We start from the raw sequence: 16,169 nt of genomic DNA on the forward strand, positions 1-16,169 counted from the left end.
ATACTAACACAGCCCAATGCTCAGGAGGACAGAAAAAAAATGTTCCACTTGCTTACTCATTCCATCCTCCCATAGGGGAAACCCCAAACTTTCTTCACACATCTTTTAGCCTCTCAGAATGGCAGCCACTAGACACTTTCCTTTCTTTTTCTTTCCCTTCCTTCCTTCCTTCCTCCCTCCCTTCCTTCCTTCCTTCCTTCCTTCCTTCCTTCCTTCCTTCCTTCCTTCCTTCCTTCTCTCTCTTTCTCTTTTATCCAGCTTCTTTTTTTTTTTTTCTTCCCATGACAGGGTTTCTCTGTCCAGCTCTGGCTGTCCTGGAACTCACTCCGTAGACCAGGCTGGCCTCAAACTCACAGAGATCCTCCTGCCTCTGCCTCCTGAGTGCTGGGGCTAAAGGTGTGCGTCAGAACTGCCCAACCACTTTTTTATTTTTTCATGACAATCAAGACCAGCAGTGTCTTCTTCACTGCCTGCTATTACAGACTCAGCTCAGAGACATCAGAAGGGGTTCCCAGTGCAGTCCAGCCTCCAGTGCTCTCCAGGAGCCACGTGGAGGGGGGCCTCCTGCAGCTGTGCTGAGGCCCATTCCCTCAGCAGGAACCATGCACCAGGCCTCCTCTGGAATCAAGGAAGCTCAGAAAGCAAAAACACTGTGGAAGACACATACACATCCCCACTATTAACAAAAGAAGAGGATGTCAAATCGCCCATCTGTTCTGCAACCCAAGGAACCAAGGCAATTCCCCTAACTTAACAGCCCCGACAACTGGCAAGGACCCAGAATCATAAATTCAAAAACTATCACAGCCCCTCCCTCCAGTCACATGTGGCTTCTGCGCAGACAGAGGAGAAAATGGTCTGTGCTGTAACTTGGCATCACCTGGCTGGATCTTTCACATGCTTTTCGTCATTTTTTTTCCTGACAGGTCTCACTATGTTTCCTCAGCTGGCTGGAACTATAGACCAGGCTAGTCTATTCCACCAACATCTGCCTGCCTCCTGAGCGCTGGGCTTAGAGACGTATGCCACCACACCCAGCTACCTGGGCCGGATCTTTGAGGGAAGGAGTGTATACCAAATAAGAGGAGAAGGTAAGGGGACAGGAGGCCTGGACTCCTCCTTGGCCACTTGAGCACAAGCTCACTGCAGGGTCTTACCTTCTGCCTCCATCTCTTAAGGCAGCCATGGTCCTGTAGTCTCTTCCCAGGACCTTGGGGAGACTGGAGAGTAGACAGGAAGAGCTCTAGGCTAAGGGAATGGACAAGCATCTGGAAGCAGCCACCTTAGAATCACCAGGAGCGGGAGAGTGAGAGAGGAAACTCTGGGAATATATTCATCAGGGCACACTGAACTGTTACAGAACAAAGGAGGGGGTGGCACGGTGGCAGCAAGGAGCTCTGGATCCTGCAGCCATTGGCTGCAGTGTGCCCGAGGAACACAAGGTTGACAGACCAGCTGTGAGACAAGGGAAGGTGCTGGGACGGGTGCCGGCTCACTGTGATCACTCATCCCCACTACCTTGCTTTGATGGCTTGGGTGTGGAGTTGGGAAAAGATGCAGAGGCCCAGCTAGCCACCCCCCCAGGCCACAAGCCCTGCTGCCACACAGCACAGCCTACCGACCATGCTCCGAGAGGCCACACAGACCTCACCACCCCAGTCTCCTGGCCCTCCTGCCCCAGTTCCTCCTACCACCCACCCTCTCACGAGGATTCCCTTGAATGTGAGGGGTCTCAGGGTCAGCAGCTAGGCATGCTGGACAGCTAGGGGACAGCACCACAGCCTGGTTCCTTCCTCCTGCTTCCTGCCTGCCATCCACTGCCAGGTAGCAGACACCACCAGCTGTTAGCAGCCCACCGGTCTCACAATCTGCCCATGCTGTCCCCTCTGCTCACCCACTCTGCCCAGCGACAATGATGGAGGGCACTGTCTAAGCCATGAAGTGGGAGAGACGTGGTGGAGAACTAGGGTTAAACCTGGCAAATGATCACCTTCCAGCCCCCACCCACACGGATCACACAGCTTTGGAGCCCAAGCTGCCCTTGAACTCGCCTCGCCTTGGCCTCCTGAGCACTGACTGACAAGCACTGCAGTCCCACACCCAGTTCTTGCTGCCGAGAACACCAGCAATACACATGTACACCACCCTCCCGTTCACAGGGTGGGCAGACAAGGGCACAAAATCACAAGAAATCAGAATCTTCCCATCAACGCACCCTCGCGTGTCCCCACCGGCCACCCACAGCGACAAGTGAGGAGAAGGAGTAGACCAACCTGAGAATTCACCCGGAGCAGTGATGAGGGAGTTGGTGGCCTCGGTTTCAGTGTAAGACAATGTGGAATCAGACAGATCTGTTCGAGGGAGAAAAAGACAGAGAACTCAGCTGGACGAGAGGCGCCTGTGTGCACCAAGGGCAGATGTCACTGGTGACCACTTATCACTGCTCCTGCCGCCCACGCTGACCTTGTTTCCAGTGCCTGGCCAAAAATGGCTTTGAACTCCTGATCCTCTGGCTCTCTCCTCCTAAATGCTGAGACTGCAGGCCTGAGCCACCACCCCGGGACCGGAACCCCGGACTTCATGTATGTCAGGCAAGCACTCTAGCAACAGAGCTATTCCCTCAGCCCCTCACAAGCTTCTGTTGTCACTCTGGGACCCAGTCTCAGGATCACTCCAGACCAAGCCAACCATCTAATCCCAGAACTCTTCTGGAAAACACAAAGCGCTGTGACCCTGACCGGGGAAAAGTCTCGAGGCCCTGACCACAGAAATAGTCCACATTCAGGGGACTGAGCAAGCACCAACTTGAAGCCTGTTTGGGCAAGGTTAAATTAAGTCCCTGAACAATTCATAGCTGCTAAACTTAATCACAACCATTAAAATTCTTGAAGTTGTTCGTTCTTGCTTCCTTCCTTCTTCCCTTCCTTTCTTCCTCCCGGAGCTGGGGAAGCCTAGGCCAGCCACTTCTGTTCCCACACGCCTCTCATTAAGGCCCAAGTGTTTGCTCACAGATTAACTTTTGCCGGCTCTCTCACCTCTCCCATTCCCCAACATGCAAACGGCCTGTGGAGCTTGAGCTGGGTTCTGCATTCATGCTTGTGTTTTAAAAGCAGGCTTAATTAGGCACTTCATATGGCATGCATCATCGGCCATTCCCTGCCTGCAGTGTGCAGGGATGGAAGAGAACTTTCTGTGCCCCGAGAGTTTCATAAACTGATGCTCCGGGGAACTTGGGAGTTTTCCCCCCTCAGGTCTGAGCCTCTGCTGCCATCAGTCTGTGGTTGTCCCCAGTAAAGGACAAGCCTGTCCAGGAGTTGAGAGGCACAGGTCAGGAAGCCAGCAACCTCTTCATCTTCAGCTTACCCAGCACAGGCCGGGTCTGGCTGGGCTGACTGCAGACAGCCAGCAGCCACCAGTGGCTGGGAATTCCTGGGACAATTCCTTCAGCTTAGGCTCTAGTTACCTAGGATTCCATTTCACCTTGCAGAAACTTTTTCCATTTACCATGGCATAAAATCGGAAAAGATGAAACACTAACAAAGTTGGCTTTTTTTTTTTTTTTCCCACTTGAGAGATGCTGAGTTTTATTTTGGTTCCTGTTCTCATGTGCTCAGAGAGGATAAGAAGTAAATTGATTACATATATGTAAAATACTATATATGTGCATATATATAGTAAAAAAGAGAAACAATGAAAGGTAAAAAAAATCTGTTTTTTTAAATATTGTACTGTATCTTAAGGCACAAAAATACTATCTGCTGGTAACAATATTGAAAATAAAGACACAAGAAAATCATCAAAATCTGGATGGTGTCGGTGCACACTTTTTGTCCCACCACTTGGGAGGCAGAGTCAGACTGATCCCTCTGAGCTGGAGGACAGCCTGGTCTACAGAGCGAGTTCCAGGACAGCCATGGCTATACAAGAAACCGTGTCTCAAAAAACAAAAACAAACTATCAAAACAAACAAACAAGCTGGACCTGGTGGCACACACCTGTAATCCCAGCACTCGGGAGCACTCGGGAGGCAGAGGCAGGTGGATCTCTGTGAGTCTGAGGCCAGCCTGCTCTACAGAGGGAATCCAGGTCAGCCAGGGCTCTATTACACAGAGAAATCCTATCTCAAAAAACCAAAAACAACCAACCAACCAAACAAACAAAAACCTTCAATGCTAAAGTGGAGGATTCAGAATTTTGCACCATATGTATGTGTGTTCGCATGTTTGTGTGTATGAGGGCACACACACTGTGTGTGTGCGCATCAGAGCTCAACTTTGGATGTCACTTCTCACCTTGCCTTTTGCCGCAGGGTCTCTCACTGGCCTAGAGTTCACTGAGTAGGCGAGGCTGGCTAGCCAGTGAGTCCCAGGGAAACCTCCTGTCTCAGCCTTTGCAGTATGCACAACTGTACCTGGGGACTGAACTCATGTCCCGGCAGTTTGCTGATGGAGCCATCTTCCTCACCTTACATTTGCAGTTAATACCTAATGTCCCCAGTGCAGAACGCCTGGAGTCTCGCTGAGGCTGGGCGGGAGAGCCACTGTGAGGGAGACGGCCTAGGCCTGGAAGCTGGTGCACCAGCTCTAGCTTTCTTTTGAAAAGTCGATGAAATGTGGTGTTCTTTAAAATGTCGGATATTGCTAGGACTGAGCGATAGCTTCTGCCACTCATGTAAAGGAGCAGCAGCGGGTCACAGGTTGGGTCCTTAAATTTTCGCTGGCATTATTTTTAATTATGTGTAAGCATGTGTCTCCATGGAGTTATAGAAACACTGGAGCTGGCGTTACAAACAGGTCTGAGTTGGCTGACAGACACATGGGTATCCAACTGCTACCGCTATACAGGTAGCGCCTGTATAGTACCGTCCAGAAAGAGCAGGAAGGGCAAGTAGCTTCTACCTTCTGAAGCTCCTGAGTAGCCTGTCGTGCCCTTGCCAAGCCCACAGAGCTGGACCCTCCACGGAGGGTCAAAGGCAGCCTTCCTGTGGTGGCTGCTGTAGAAAGAGATCTCTCCCAGCCTCTCTCATCACCTGAAGCCACGGAGAGATCCAGAATGAGACACCTGTCTCACCTGCTCGGCTCTGCACCGTACCAAGGAGCAGCGTGGACAGGCTGGAGGAGCATGGCTGTCCCGACACCTACATTTTGAGTGTCCTTGAAACTCTATTTTTTCCACACCATTTACAAAAAATAAAAATAGAGCAAGCCACAGTGTTACATGTCTGTCATTCCAGCACGTAGGAAGCTGAGGCAGGAGGATGGAGGGCTTAAAGGGAAGCCAGCCTAGACTATAGGAGGAGACCCTGTCTCAGTCATCAGTCAAATAAGTAAAAGCTATTCTTAGCTCTTATGCCAAGACGAAGTTCTGTGAGCCTCAGCAAGAGTCATGTCTGCTTTCTGAGACTGAGCTGGCCTACCTCTGAAGTAATGGGACATCTGTAAGCTTTCCCCCCAACCTTGGGTTTGGGGGTTTTGTTTTGTGTTGTGTTTGTTTTTTGAGACAGTGTTTCTCTGTGTAGCCTTGGCTGTCCTGGACCCACTTTGTAGGCCAGGCTAGCCTTGAACTCACAGCAATCTGCCTGCCTCTGCCTCGCTGAGTGCTGTTATTACAGGCATCACTGCTCTAAATGCACAGACGAGAGAGCTCAGGGCCCACAGTATCTCTGCTTTTAAGTAGTTAGTTAGTTGTGTATAACTGTGTGCACCTGAGTGTGTGTATCACACGTGTGCAAGTGCCCTCAGAGGCCAGAAGAGGGCACCGGATTCCCTGGAGCTGGAGGTCCCGGCAATCGGGAACCACCTGGTGTAGGCGCTGGGAACTGAGCCTAGATCCTCTGCATATGCAGCAAGTGTTCCCAGCCCACGGTCCATCTCCTCAGCCCCTCGTCCGCTTTTAAGAATGTATGTGTGCACCCTAAAACATGAGTTGACACTTAGCACCCAGAAAAGAAGCCTGCCACTGCGCACAGCTCTCCACTAACCTCCCTCCGACGACGCAGCTAACCTCTGTCCACCTGTCCAGGTGGGGCACAAGGGCAGATAAAGCTAGACAAAGACCCCATCACACTATCAGTTAACTCACTGGTGGGCGGCAACCCAAGGCTGGGGGAGGAAGAAAGGAAAAGAGACCCAGAAATCCCACCCCACCCCCAAAGAGCGTAAGTCAGAGCCCATTCATCTCCTCAGGCCCATGTTTAAAGGTCACAGAGAGGCTAACGAGGAGCCTGGAATCTGAAGAGGTAAATGGTCTCTCGGCAGCAGCCCGACCATGGGAGTGCTTGTAAAACTTCACCTGTTTGAAAGCCCCCGATTCAGCCCACCCCTCTGCGGAAGGGCACACTTACCCAGTGGCTTGTACTGGTCACGAGGAGACAGCCGAGAATAGGGGGGTGGCGGTGATTCTAGAAGACAGGACACAGCATGTCACACCTGGTGCTCCGTGTGCTTTTTAACTATCGGTTTCCTCAAATTATAACCTCTGACCCCAGGAAGTCCTCCCTGACTCCCACCACCTCTACTGCCCAAATCTATGGACACAGATAGCCTAGGGCTCTCAGTCCCATCTTGTGGCGCCTATGCTTTGTGAGCTCCGGCGAGGTCCCTCGCCTCTCTACGTCCATTTCCTCAACTATAAAACAGCGGTGATAATCACAGACCTCTTGGTTTTGCCAGAAGGGCAAAAGATAGTGAACGCAAAATGCTTAGCACAGCTCCTGGTCACACTCCTATAAACAGCACCTTTATTATCACTGCAACTAGAAAAACACCAATGCAGACACCAGATAATATGCAGGAGGCTCGGCTCTGTTTGCATTTGGGCTAACCTCAGCAACCAGTCTCTTAGTAAGCGCAGGCTTACAATACCTGGGATATACTTATGCTGAAATTTTATGTTGCTTGTGTGAAATGAAAACTTATTTGCTCAGCTCAACAACCCAAATGAAGAGTGCAGAAGGCACACACATGGAAATGTGGTTGGAGAGGGCTGGTGAGACAGCTTAGCATGGAAAGAAGCTTGCTGCCAAGATTAAAGACCTGAGTTTGATCCCCAGAACCCACATGGCGGAGGAGGCTGACAGACAAGTCATCCTCTGACCTTCACATGTGTTTCCTGCCACCTATGCACCCCCACTGCGTGGTAATAACAGATTTTGAATAATTATTTTAACCCACATTAGAACCACCATTCCTGGGTGTGGAGAGGACAGTGGCCCTGGAACCCTCCGCATTTTAGGCCAGTTACTTCCAATTTCTGGTGTCAGGCTCTCCTTTTATAAAGAAAGGCCAGGACTGGGTCCCAGCCTTCCGGCCCAAACTGACTCCTGGCTGTCCATGTTGCTTTCCTTTGCCTAAAATACTCCTCCTTCAGAAACATATACTTTGCCTCCAGAGGAATTTCTTAGGCTCTTGCTTTATGAGGAAGTAACAATTTGCTAAACTAAGTAACAATCTGGGTGAATGAAATGACCCTCCATTTTCTGTAAATGAAACTGAACCCCATCAGATCACAAGCTAAAGCAAACTCGGCAGTAATAAAGGGGTAATAACTGTTATCAGGAGGGTATCAGGAATGACACAGGGGTAATGAGTGTTTTCAAAATTATAATAAGGCACCATTAGTTACAGCAGCATTAGTTATGTATGTTCCACGCACCCAAAGGAGGCTTCCCTCTCCTGCCAATCCCAGCCTCTGCAGACAGAAGCCGCTTCCTCAATGTCAAGGCTCTGCGTCTAGGGCAAGGACTCACTGTGGCCAGGGGTCAGAAAGGATAGGTCAAATAGGGCAAAGCCACTAAAGAGACCGGAATATTCACTGTGTGCCAGGCACTTCCACTTCATGCACTGTCTCTATTTGTTTTGTTGTTTTTTGTTTTTTTGAGACAGGGTTTCTTTGTGTAGTCTTGGTTGTCCCAGAAATTGCTCTGTAGACCAGGTTGGCCTTGAACTCTGCCTCTACCTACAAGTGCTGGGATTGCCTGGCTTCCGTATTTGTTTTTTTAATGATTTATTCTTTTTTGTTTTTTTTGTTTTTTTTCTCAAGACAGGGTTTCTCTGTGTATCCCTGGCTGTCCTGGACTTGCTTTGTAGACCAGGCTGGCCTCGTACTTACAGTGATCCGCCCGCTTCTGGTGCTGGGATCAAAGGTGTGCGCCACCATACCCGGCCGATTTATTTATTCATATTTTATGTGCCTTGGTGTTTTGCCTGCATGTATGTCTGTGTGAGGGTGTCATATCTGCTGGAACTGGAGTTACAGACAGTTGGGAGCTGTCATGTAAGTACTGGGAATTGAACTCGGGGCCTCTGGGAGAGCAGCCAGTGCTCTTAACCATTGTTGTATCTGATTCTTATAGACCTTGAGTACAGGAGTACTCGATGGTTAATCACACTCATCAGACACCGGTTTCAACTTAATCTTGTCTCAAAGATTAAAAAGAAGTATGTAAGATGGTATCGACATTCCTCATTTTGAATATGAGGAAACTGCCTGGCTCCTGCCACCCAAGATAATCACGGCAGAGCTGGTATTTTCACCCAGCTCTGACTTGAGTTTCACTGTTCCAAGAGACAGAGAAGCAAAGGCCCTCACTGCACCCAGTGCTTTCAGGCAAAGACAAGAGTGGGTGGAAGGATCAAGCAAAGAGGACCTACCGGTGACCTCAGACAGGACACAGGAAGATTATGCTCTTTCAGTAAGAGCTACTTTACTTGGTTCATCCTCAGCCCAGAGTCCGGACCTGAGAGAGGTCCAGCTGCCCGGCATGTGAAGGCCTGGGCTCTCAGGGACAAAGGACTGAGCCTGGGTTCCCACGGCAGAGAGGACACTGAGGCCTGCTGAGTGGAAGGGACCCCCAGAAACTGGCTGTGGAGCCAGAAACAGAGCTGTCTGGTGTGCACACTTTTACAACCCCTGAAAACCATGGCCTGGCTAGACGTCTGCCCCCACACCCATCTCCAGCAACAGAGGTGGTAGCTGGAGAACAAGCACCTGTCGACACCCTAGCCTTCTCCAGCCAGCCCCTCTTTCTCTCAGTTTTCTGAAACAGTCGTCCTTATAGCCTAGGCTGGCCCTAAATTCAATATACAACTAAGAACAACCTCAAACTACTGAGCCTCCTGTCTCCACTTCCTGATCATTACAGGCTTACCCCTGGCTACCCCCGGCATCTCTTGCAGGGACTTTACCTGAAAGCAGAAAAGTTCGAGGGAAGAAAGTGCTCATCAGTTTCCCCTTCGGATGCACCCACTACCATGGACACACCTACCCTCGTCCATGAGACAGAGAGAAACTGACAAGCCAGGATTCAGGCACACAGCCAGGGAAAGACAGCTAAGCTTCTGGGAGGAACTTCACCTAACCACAGGTCTCCTGGAAAGAACATGAGGCCACAGTCAGCAGCCTAGAATACAGAGCTCCAGCACATCAGAGACCAAAGGGCCTGGGCTTCTTCACCAAATTCAACTTTTTTATTTAATTTTTTTTTAAAATTTTGGCTCTGAAACAATGTCCCAATGCATAGCTCAAGCTATCCTCAAAAGGATCCTTCCCGCCTCTGCCTCCTAAACACTGGGATTACAGGCACACACCACCACCAAGGGCTCCAAACTCCTTTTTGACAGAGCACCTGGCATCCCTCTAGTGAAGGACTCGCCCAAGGCCATGCTTGAAGGCAGCTGCATAAATTATTAACATGTTGCTGTTGGAGACCAAGACCAGGTAATCCTTCTCTTAAAAAAAAAAAAAAAAAAAAAAGAGTGGTGGTGGCACACTCCTTTAATCCCAGTACTAGCGGAGGCAGAGGCAAGCAGATCTCTGAGTTCCAGGCCAGCCTGGTCTGAGTTCCAGGCCAGAGTGAGTTCCAGGACAGCTAGGGCTACACAGAGAAATGCTGACTCAAGAAACCACACACACACACACACACACACACACACACACACACAAGGTCACAAGACTCATCCTCTTAAAGTATACAATTTAGTGGTCTGGGGTACATTCAAAGACTTGTGACCATCGCCAATGATCTAATTATAGGACATTTTCATGGCAAGAAGAAACTCTATCCCCATTACAGTCACTTCCTATATTCCAACCCAAACCCCAGGCAACCACTAATCTACTTTTTGTCTCTATGGATTTGCCTATTTTGAAAGTTTCACGTACATGAAATCACATAGGCCTTTTGTGTCTGTTTCTTTCACTCAATACAATGTTCTCCAGGTTCATCCATGCCTCAGCATGCGTGAGCACTTCACCCTTTTTTACGGCTGGCTGATATTCCATTGTGTGGCTACATCAGGCTTTGTTTATCCATTCATCAGCTAATGGACATTTGGGCTGGTTCCACATTTTGCTGTTATGAATGATGTGCTGTGAACAATACCAGTAATTCTACCCGTCCTTCCCACTCCCCTCCCACACAGCCTCCAGGATTTAGGAGGATGGGGCCACGGGACACTCAGCTCAGGCTGGCCAGGTGAGCTCTCCACCAGGTGAGACACAGACCCAGGAGACAATCTGCAGTTGGCCCCCAGCTCTGTCTCCTGTTTAGAAGATGTCCTACTTCGTGCTAAGAGTTATATAATTTACGTGTATATTGTAAACTCCAAACTCTAACAGAACTCTCCCAGTCTCTGCAGGTTCCTCCGAGAGAACTCGGCTTGGTCAAGAGAAAAAGAGGAAGACACCAGAAACCCCAGGCCCCTCAGACCTCCAGCCGGAGGCATGGACTGGAGGAATTTCCCCTAACTTCCTCCAGAAGCTGAGTAGTCAGCCAGGAGACCAGAGCTTCAGGAGTGAGTCCAGGCCCTGACCCAGCCCAGCTACCCTCTGGTCAGCCCTCAGGGCCTATTTAGCCTTCTGGGATCTAGACCTACATCTGAGGCCAGAAGAAAGTTCACAGCCTCTCTCTGAGCCTGGCAGGAGTTTCCATTTGACATCACCCATCTTTGCAGGGCAACTCAGACTTTTCTCTCTCCGGTTGGGGGGAGGAGGAGTGTGACAGCCAGGCAGGCCCAGAGGGGTCCTCCTGGGTGCCTGTTTCTTCTTCCCTCAAAGCCTAAGGGCTCCAACCCCAAGCCGAGGATCGGAGGACAGAAAAGGAGCTCCTGGCTCTTTAAGGCCGAAGGAGCCTGACAGCCCAGATTCCCCCAGCAGCCAGATAAACAGCGCAGCCGGCTGGCGCCAGCAAGAGGCAAACTGGGCATTATCACGGCTTCCTCACCTCCAAGAGAGGAGCAGGGAGCAGACAGGCAGGCCGAGGGGCCACGAGGGGGCGGGGCGGGGCCGGGAAGCCGAACTTGAAATTGATCTCATTTCAAAGGGATAATGCCAGGCCAAATAAAAGGAAAAACTTTCTAGCCCATTCTAATTCCTCCAGGCCTGGCCTGGGAACCCTGTGTTTTCCTAGGCAGCCTCCTCCAGCCCTTTAGAAGTTCTCTCTCTTTCCCGGGCACAATTTGGATAATAGTAATTTACTGAATATAATTACAGAAAAAAAAAAAAAAGTAGGGAAGCAAAGAGCAGGAGATTCATTCCAGAGTTAATGGTTACTTGCAGGAGAAAGGAACTCTATAAACAGGTCAGAGCTGTGATTAAAGCATTTCTGCACATTTCCGTCCACATGCGCACCCACCAAGCCCGGAGAAGAAAAGGTGACTCCCAGGGCCTCCAGACTGTGGCATCTACTGAGCCTGGAATTCAGGGTACCAGTTTTGGAATCACCTCAGTCGTTCAGGCCAACCCAGAACTTTACAGATGGGAGGGGGCCAGAGCCGTCAGCTTGCCAGGCTCAGAACACGGCACCACAACTTCCCACATGTCTGCACACTGGGAATCCTGGAGGGTGGGGGCTGGGCATAGATGGCCGGTGCTGGGCGTTCCCGTGCGCTCTACTCTAGTTGTATGCCCGATCAGTCTGTCTGTCTGCCTGTCTGCCTGTCTGCCTGCCCCATGCCCCAGCCCTCTTCCCTGGGCTGGAGAGTTGGGAGGAGCAGTCTCCTTATCAGGACTCGCTCGCTCGCTCGGCTGAACCCCAGCTATGTGCCTGCCCATTCCGAGGAGCCAGGCTGTCGGCCAGCCCCGGGGGCGGGGTGGGCAGCAAAGGGCTTCCCCAGTCCCCAGTCCCAGGCAAGACAAGAGGGTCAGCCAGGCATAGTGGAAACTCTTGCTTCTTTCCCTACAGCAACAGTCCTCAAAGATGCCCCCAGTTGCCTGACTAGAGCCCTCTCAGGTTTGTGGCTAGCAGAGGCAGAGAACAGATTCATACTGCATGCCCCCTTCTGACAGAGGAAGCGGGAATTACGTTCCAATACTCAGCTCAGTTGAAAATGTTTTGGGACCCTCCCACACACACACAGGCTTCCAAAGCCACTAAGCCTAGGTCCAGATTCTATAGTTCAGCAGGGTCCCTCAACTGCTCCCTGGTCCAAGAGGGCCAAGGCTGCAGGCAAAGCGTAGAAACTGAGTGGCTCCTCAAGCCTCCGGCTTCTCACCCTCCTTTTCCGGTCCACCAACCTGAGCAAGGCCTCTCTACGTCCAACCCCACCTCTGAGGCACTCCCAAAGGTGATCCAGTTACAAGCCCACCCATTGCCCTCCTGGTGGCTCAGACCACTGACCTAGCCCCACCCCTCACCTCCCTCCCCATGTCTTCCCACCTCCCAGGAAGATTTCTTGACAGCACCAATCCTCCTCTTTTCTCTCCCCACCACACACACACACACAGACACACACATGCACAATCTGATACAGAGTAATGCTAAACAAACTTGTTAGCACTATGTCTTGGTGAAAAAAAATTCACTCGGGCCTCATGGAAGAGTGTAGTGGGTCTCCATCATCCATCTCCCACTAGAAAAAAATTATGAGTGGAAGCAATACAACCACAAAAAGAATCCTCCCCAGAGACAGAGATAGCAGACAGTTTCTCCAGGGGAAGCTGGCAGTTAGCCTCCAGGCAAAGAAAGCCCAGTGTGGGCACAGGCCAGCGACTACCCTGAGCCTGGAGGGACCAAGAGGGAAGCACATCGGGAACCATAATAATGCGAGGGAAACTTTCTTTCTCTTCACACCGCTAGGCCCTCATCTGTACAGAGGGAAGAAGTCAAGCTGAGAAAGGAGAGCTGAGAGCTGACCAGACAGGTAGCCTGTGCTTACCTGTTCCATTCTTTCCTGCAAAGCCCCCAGTGCCTCGAATAATGTATTCACCTACACCATAGTGTGTGTGTGTGTGTGTGTGTGTGTGTGTGTACACGCTCTGGCCTGTCAGGGGCCTTCATCTGTCCTCACCTCTACATCACCTGAGCCGGCCTAGGTAAGCAAGGCTGAGGTAGGGTGTGTGCAAAAGATCCCAGGAGAACAAAGGGGCCAGTTCTCGGGGTAACAAAAGAGCTAGCAGCCTGTGACGCCAAGATGCCTCAGGTCCCTCAGAGGTAAACTGAAGGCCAGAATGAAGAGCCTCGATGGTGGAGGAGCCCGGCATTCCACCCCAAAGGATGCTGGAAACAGGAGGGACTGCTCTGCAGAATCAGGGCTCAAACCACAGAAAGGAACAAGTGGAACATTTTGCAAACTCTTGCCTACAGATAGTTTCACAGCCATAGCTACCCGGGTGCAGAAGGGTACAGCAGGGGTGAAGGGATGTGCATGCAAATGCTAGAAGCTGGGTACCAACTGAGGTGAATCTCCAAAGGAGAGGTGGCACCCACTCCCCTGGCCTCTCCACGGCTTGCTATCCCACAAAGCTGCAACCTACTTTAAGTCTCGGAGGCTGCACACTGAAAGCCGGGACGTGCCCCCTTCGAAATCCGGTGGGGCCACAAAATGAAGCTGCAGACACCTCCTCCCTCAGCTTCACCTCAGCCCTCCCTGCAGACCCTCGGTGCTGAGGAGAGGTGGCCACAGGAGGGGACCAGAAGGTCGGGGCGGAGGTCGAGGCGACCCCGCGCGCGCTCACCTGGCCCGCAGAGCCGGCTGAAGTGGTAGGGGTTGCAGCACACCGTGGGTCCGTCGGCGGCGGCGGCGAAGCTGTGGCAGCCGCACAGGGGCTTGAGCTCCACCGCGTGCTGCAGGTCTGGCCAGCGGAAGAGGCGGCCGAGCAGCAGCTGCGGCGGCGCGGGCTGGCCGCCGAGGCGGAGGTCGGCGCGCGGCACCAGCACGCAGCCGCCCGGCACGCCGCCGCGGGACTCCACCGCCTCCAGCAGCGTGTCGAGCGACCGCTCCTTGAGCCGCTTGAGCAGCGAGTACGTGACCGTCTTGAGCTCCTGCTCCAGGAGCAGCAGCCGAGAGCGGGCTTCGCGACCCCGGGGCCCGCCGCCCTCCTCGGGCTCCGGGGACCGCCGCGCTGGGGGCTCGCCGGGGTCCCGCGGCGCGCCCGCGGCGTCCCGCTCGGAGAAGAGGCAGCAGGTCACCGTCTCGCAGTCGCTCTCGGGCAGCCGGCCCGGGCCTCCTTCCGCCCCCGCACCCAGTGGAGGACCCCCGGCTCCGGCCCCCGGCTCCGGCCTCGGGGGGCCGCCCGCGCGCCGCCGCCGGCCCGCGCTCGGGGCGCCTCGCGGTCCCACCGCGTCCCGGGGCCGCCGCGGGACTACCGAGCGGACCTCGGAGCGGCCGCAGCCTCCGCCCTCTCGTGCCCGCGGGGCAGGCTCAGCTCGGGTGCCCAGGCTCCCATCCTCGTCGCCACCGCCGCCTCCGCCGCCGCCTTCCTCCCGGTCGGGAACCACACGACTTCGCCAAAGTCGCCGCACCAGCCCCGAGCGTTTAGACCTGAACATACGATATCCTTTGGCGCCTGGGGTGGAGGGAGGGGAGGCGGTCTCCGGTTACCGGGGGTCCGTTCCCTCAGCGAGGCGCCGGCTGCGCGGGCCGCAGCCCCACATGAAGCTCCGCCGCGGGGCGCCGTGCAGAGCGCGCACAGCCTGTCGTCGAAGGGACACCGCAGGGCTGCAACATGGGGGAGCTCGCGCCGGGCCGGGCCGGGCACACGCGCGCGCCGGGTCGGGGTCCGCGCGGGACCGGCGGGCTACATGGACCGCGGTGGGCCGAGGCTGCTCAGCTCCAGCGGCTCGGGGGCCTGAGGGGGGCCGCGGGCGACGCGAGGCCAGCGGCACCCTGCATGGGCCGGCGAGCCTTCAAAAGTTGCGCGGCTGGTACACGAGCACAAAGCGCCTGCGTCGTACCCCCAAAGGCGTCCGCACCGCTCTGCCTTCAAAAGTCAAGCGCTAACGCTACATGGGCTCTCTCTGCAGGATCCGAAACTCGGGCTTGCGGATAGCTCCCAGATCCCTGCAATAAAATACAAAATAAAAATAAAAGCAAAGCAAGGAAAAGATCCCCAAACAAAACCCAAAATGCTTGGATTTGCACGCACGAAGAGCAAGTCCGTCTCAGGTCCCGGGAGCTCGGTGCATTTGGGGCAGGTCTCTCCTGAACGCGGGTGTCAACACATGAGAGTGGAAGCCGAAAAAAAAAAAAAATCCCAAAGAGCTGCTGGGAATCCTTAATTAAAAATGCAGTCCACCGAGGCAGAGGTCGCAGCCCGCCCCACGCTGCGCTGGGTCGCTCCGGGCGCCGCGGCCGCCGAGGTCGCCCCCTCCCCCCTCCACCGAAGTGCCTCCCGGTGGCCCCGCGGTCCCCGCGAGGTTTGGCTAGGCAGCGCCCGGCGGCTCTTTCTCTGGGCTCGGCTCCCTCGCTCGCTCCCCCGATCGGCGCTCTCTCTCTTTTTTGTTCTCCTCAAACGCACACTGAGGGCCCCCGGAGGAGCGCCGCGGAGTCATTGGCTGCCTCCCATCATATGCCAGTCTAGACACTTTGGCGGCTCCGCGGCGCTGATTGTTGCGCAAACAAGGTTTCAAGTTTCTTAACTCTTAAAGGAGAACACGTCCCATGGCTGAGCCCGAGGCTCCGAGGGGGCTGGTTTCTGGGGCGGGCCGAACCCGAACCCCCGCCCCTCGCCCGCCCCGGCACCCCCGCCCCGAGGCTGACAGAGCCTGAGACTCACTCTCTAGCTCACGTCGCGCCTTGGGCACGGATACGAGCGACCATGCACACGCGCGAACAAACACACACCCTGCTACCCAGGCTCTGCTTGGTGAACCCACCGCGACCAGGACTCCAAGGCGGCCTTCGGCCTCTCTCTGGCTTGTGCACAAACTTGCAAACTCTCATTGCACTCAG

General features: G+C 53.6%; 1 protein-coding gene across 1 annotated transcript in view; it reads right to left on the reverse strand.

Annotated features, from left to right (window-relative positions):
• Positions 1–15,775, reverse strand: part of Smad6 (SMAD family member 6) — a 73,898-nt gene extending 58,123 nt beyond the window's left edge. The window contains exons 1-4 of the mRNA XM_055596944.1: positions 15,364–15,775; positions 13,954–15,278; positions 6,344–6,400; positions 2,274–2,351 (exon numbers count right to left, since the gene is read on the reverse strand). Coding sequence (XP_055452919.1) covers positions 2,274–2,351; positions 6,344–6,400; positions 13,954–14,767 — 949 coding nt within the window. The 5' untranslated portion in view covers positions 14,768–15,278; positions 15,364–15,775. The remainder of the gene's footprint in view (positions 1–2,273; positions 2,352–6,343; positions 6,401–13,953; positions 15,279–15,363) is intronic.
• Between the last annotated feature and the right edge of the window lie 394 nt (positions 15,776–16,169).

Source organism: Psammomys obesus, unplaced genomic scaffold (assembly GCF_907164565.1).
Source record: "Psammomys obesus unplaced genomic scaffold, mPsaObe1.curated_primary_1811, whole genome shotgun sequence".
Classification (NCBI taxonomy): domain Eukaryota; kingdom Metazoa; phylum Chordata; class Mammalia; order Rodentia; family Muridae; genus Psammomys; species Psammomys obesus.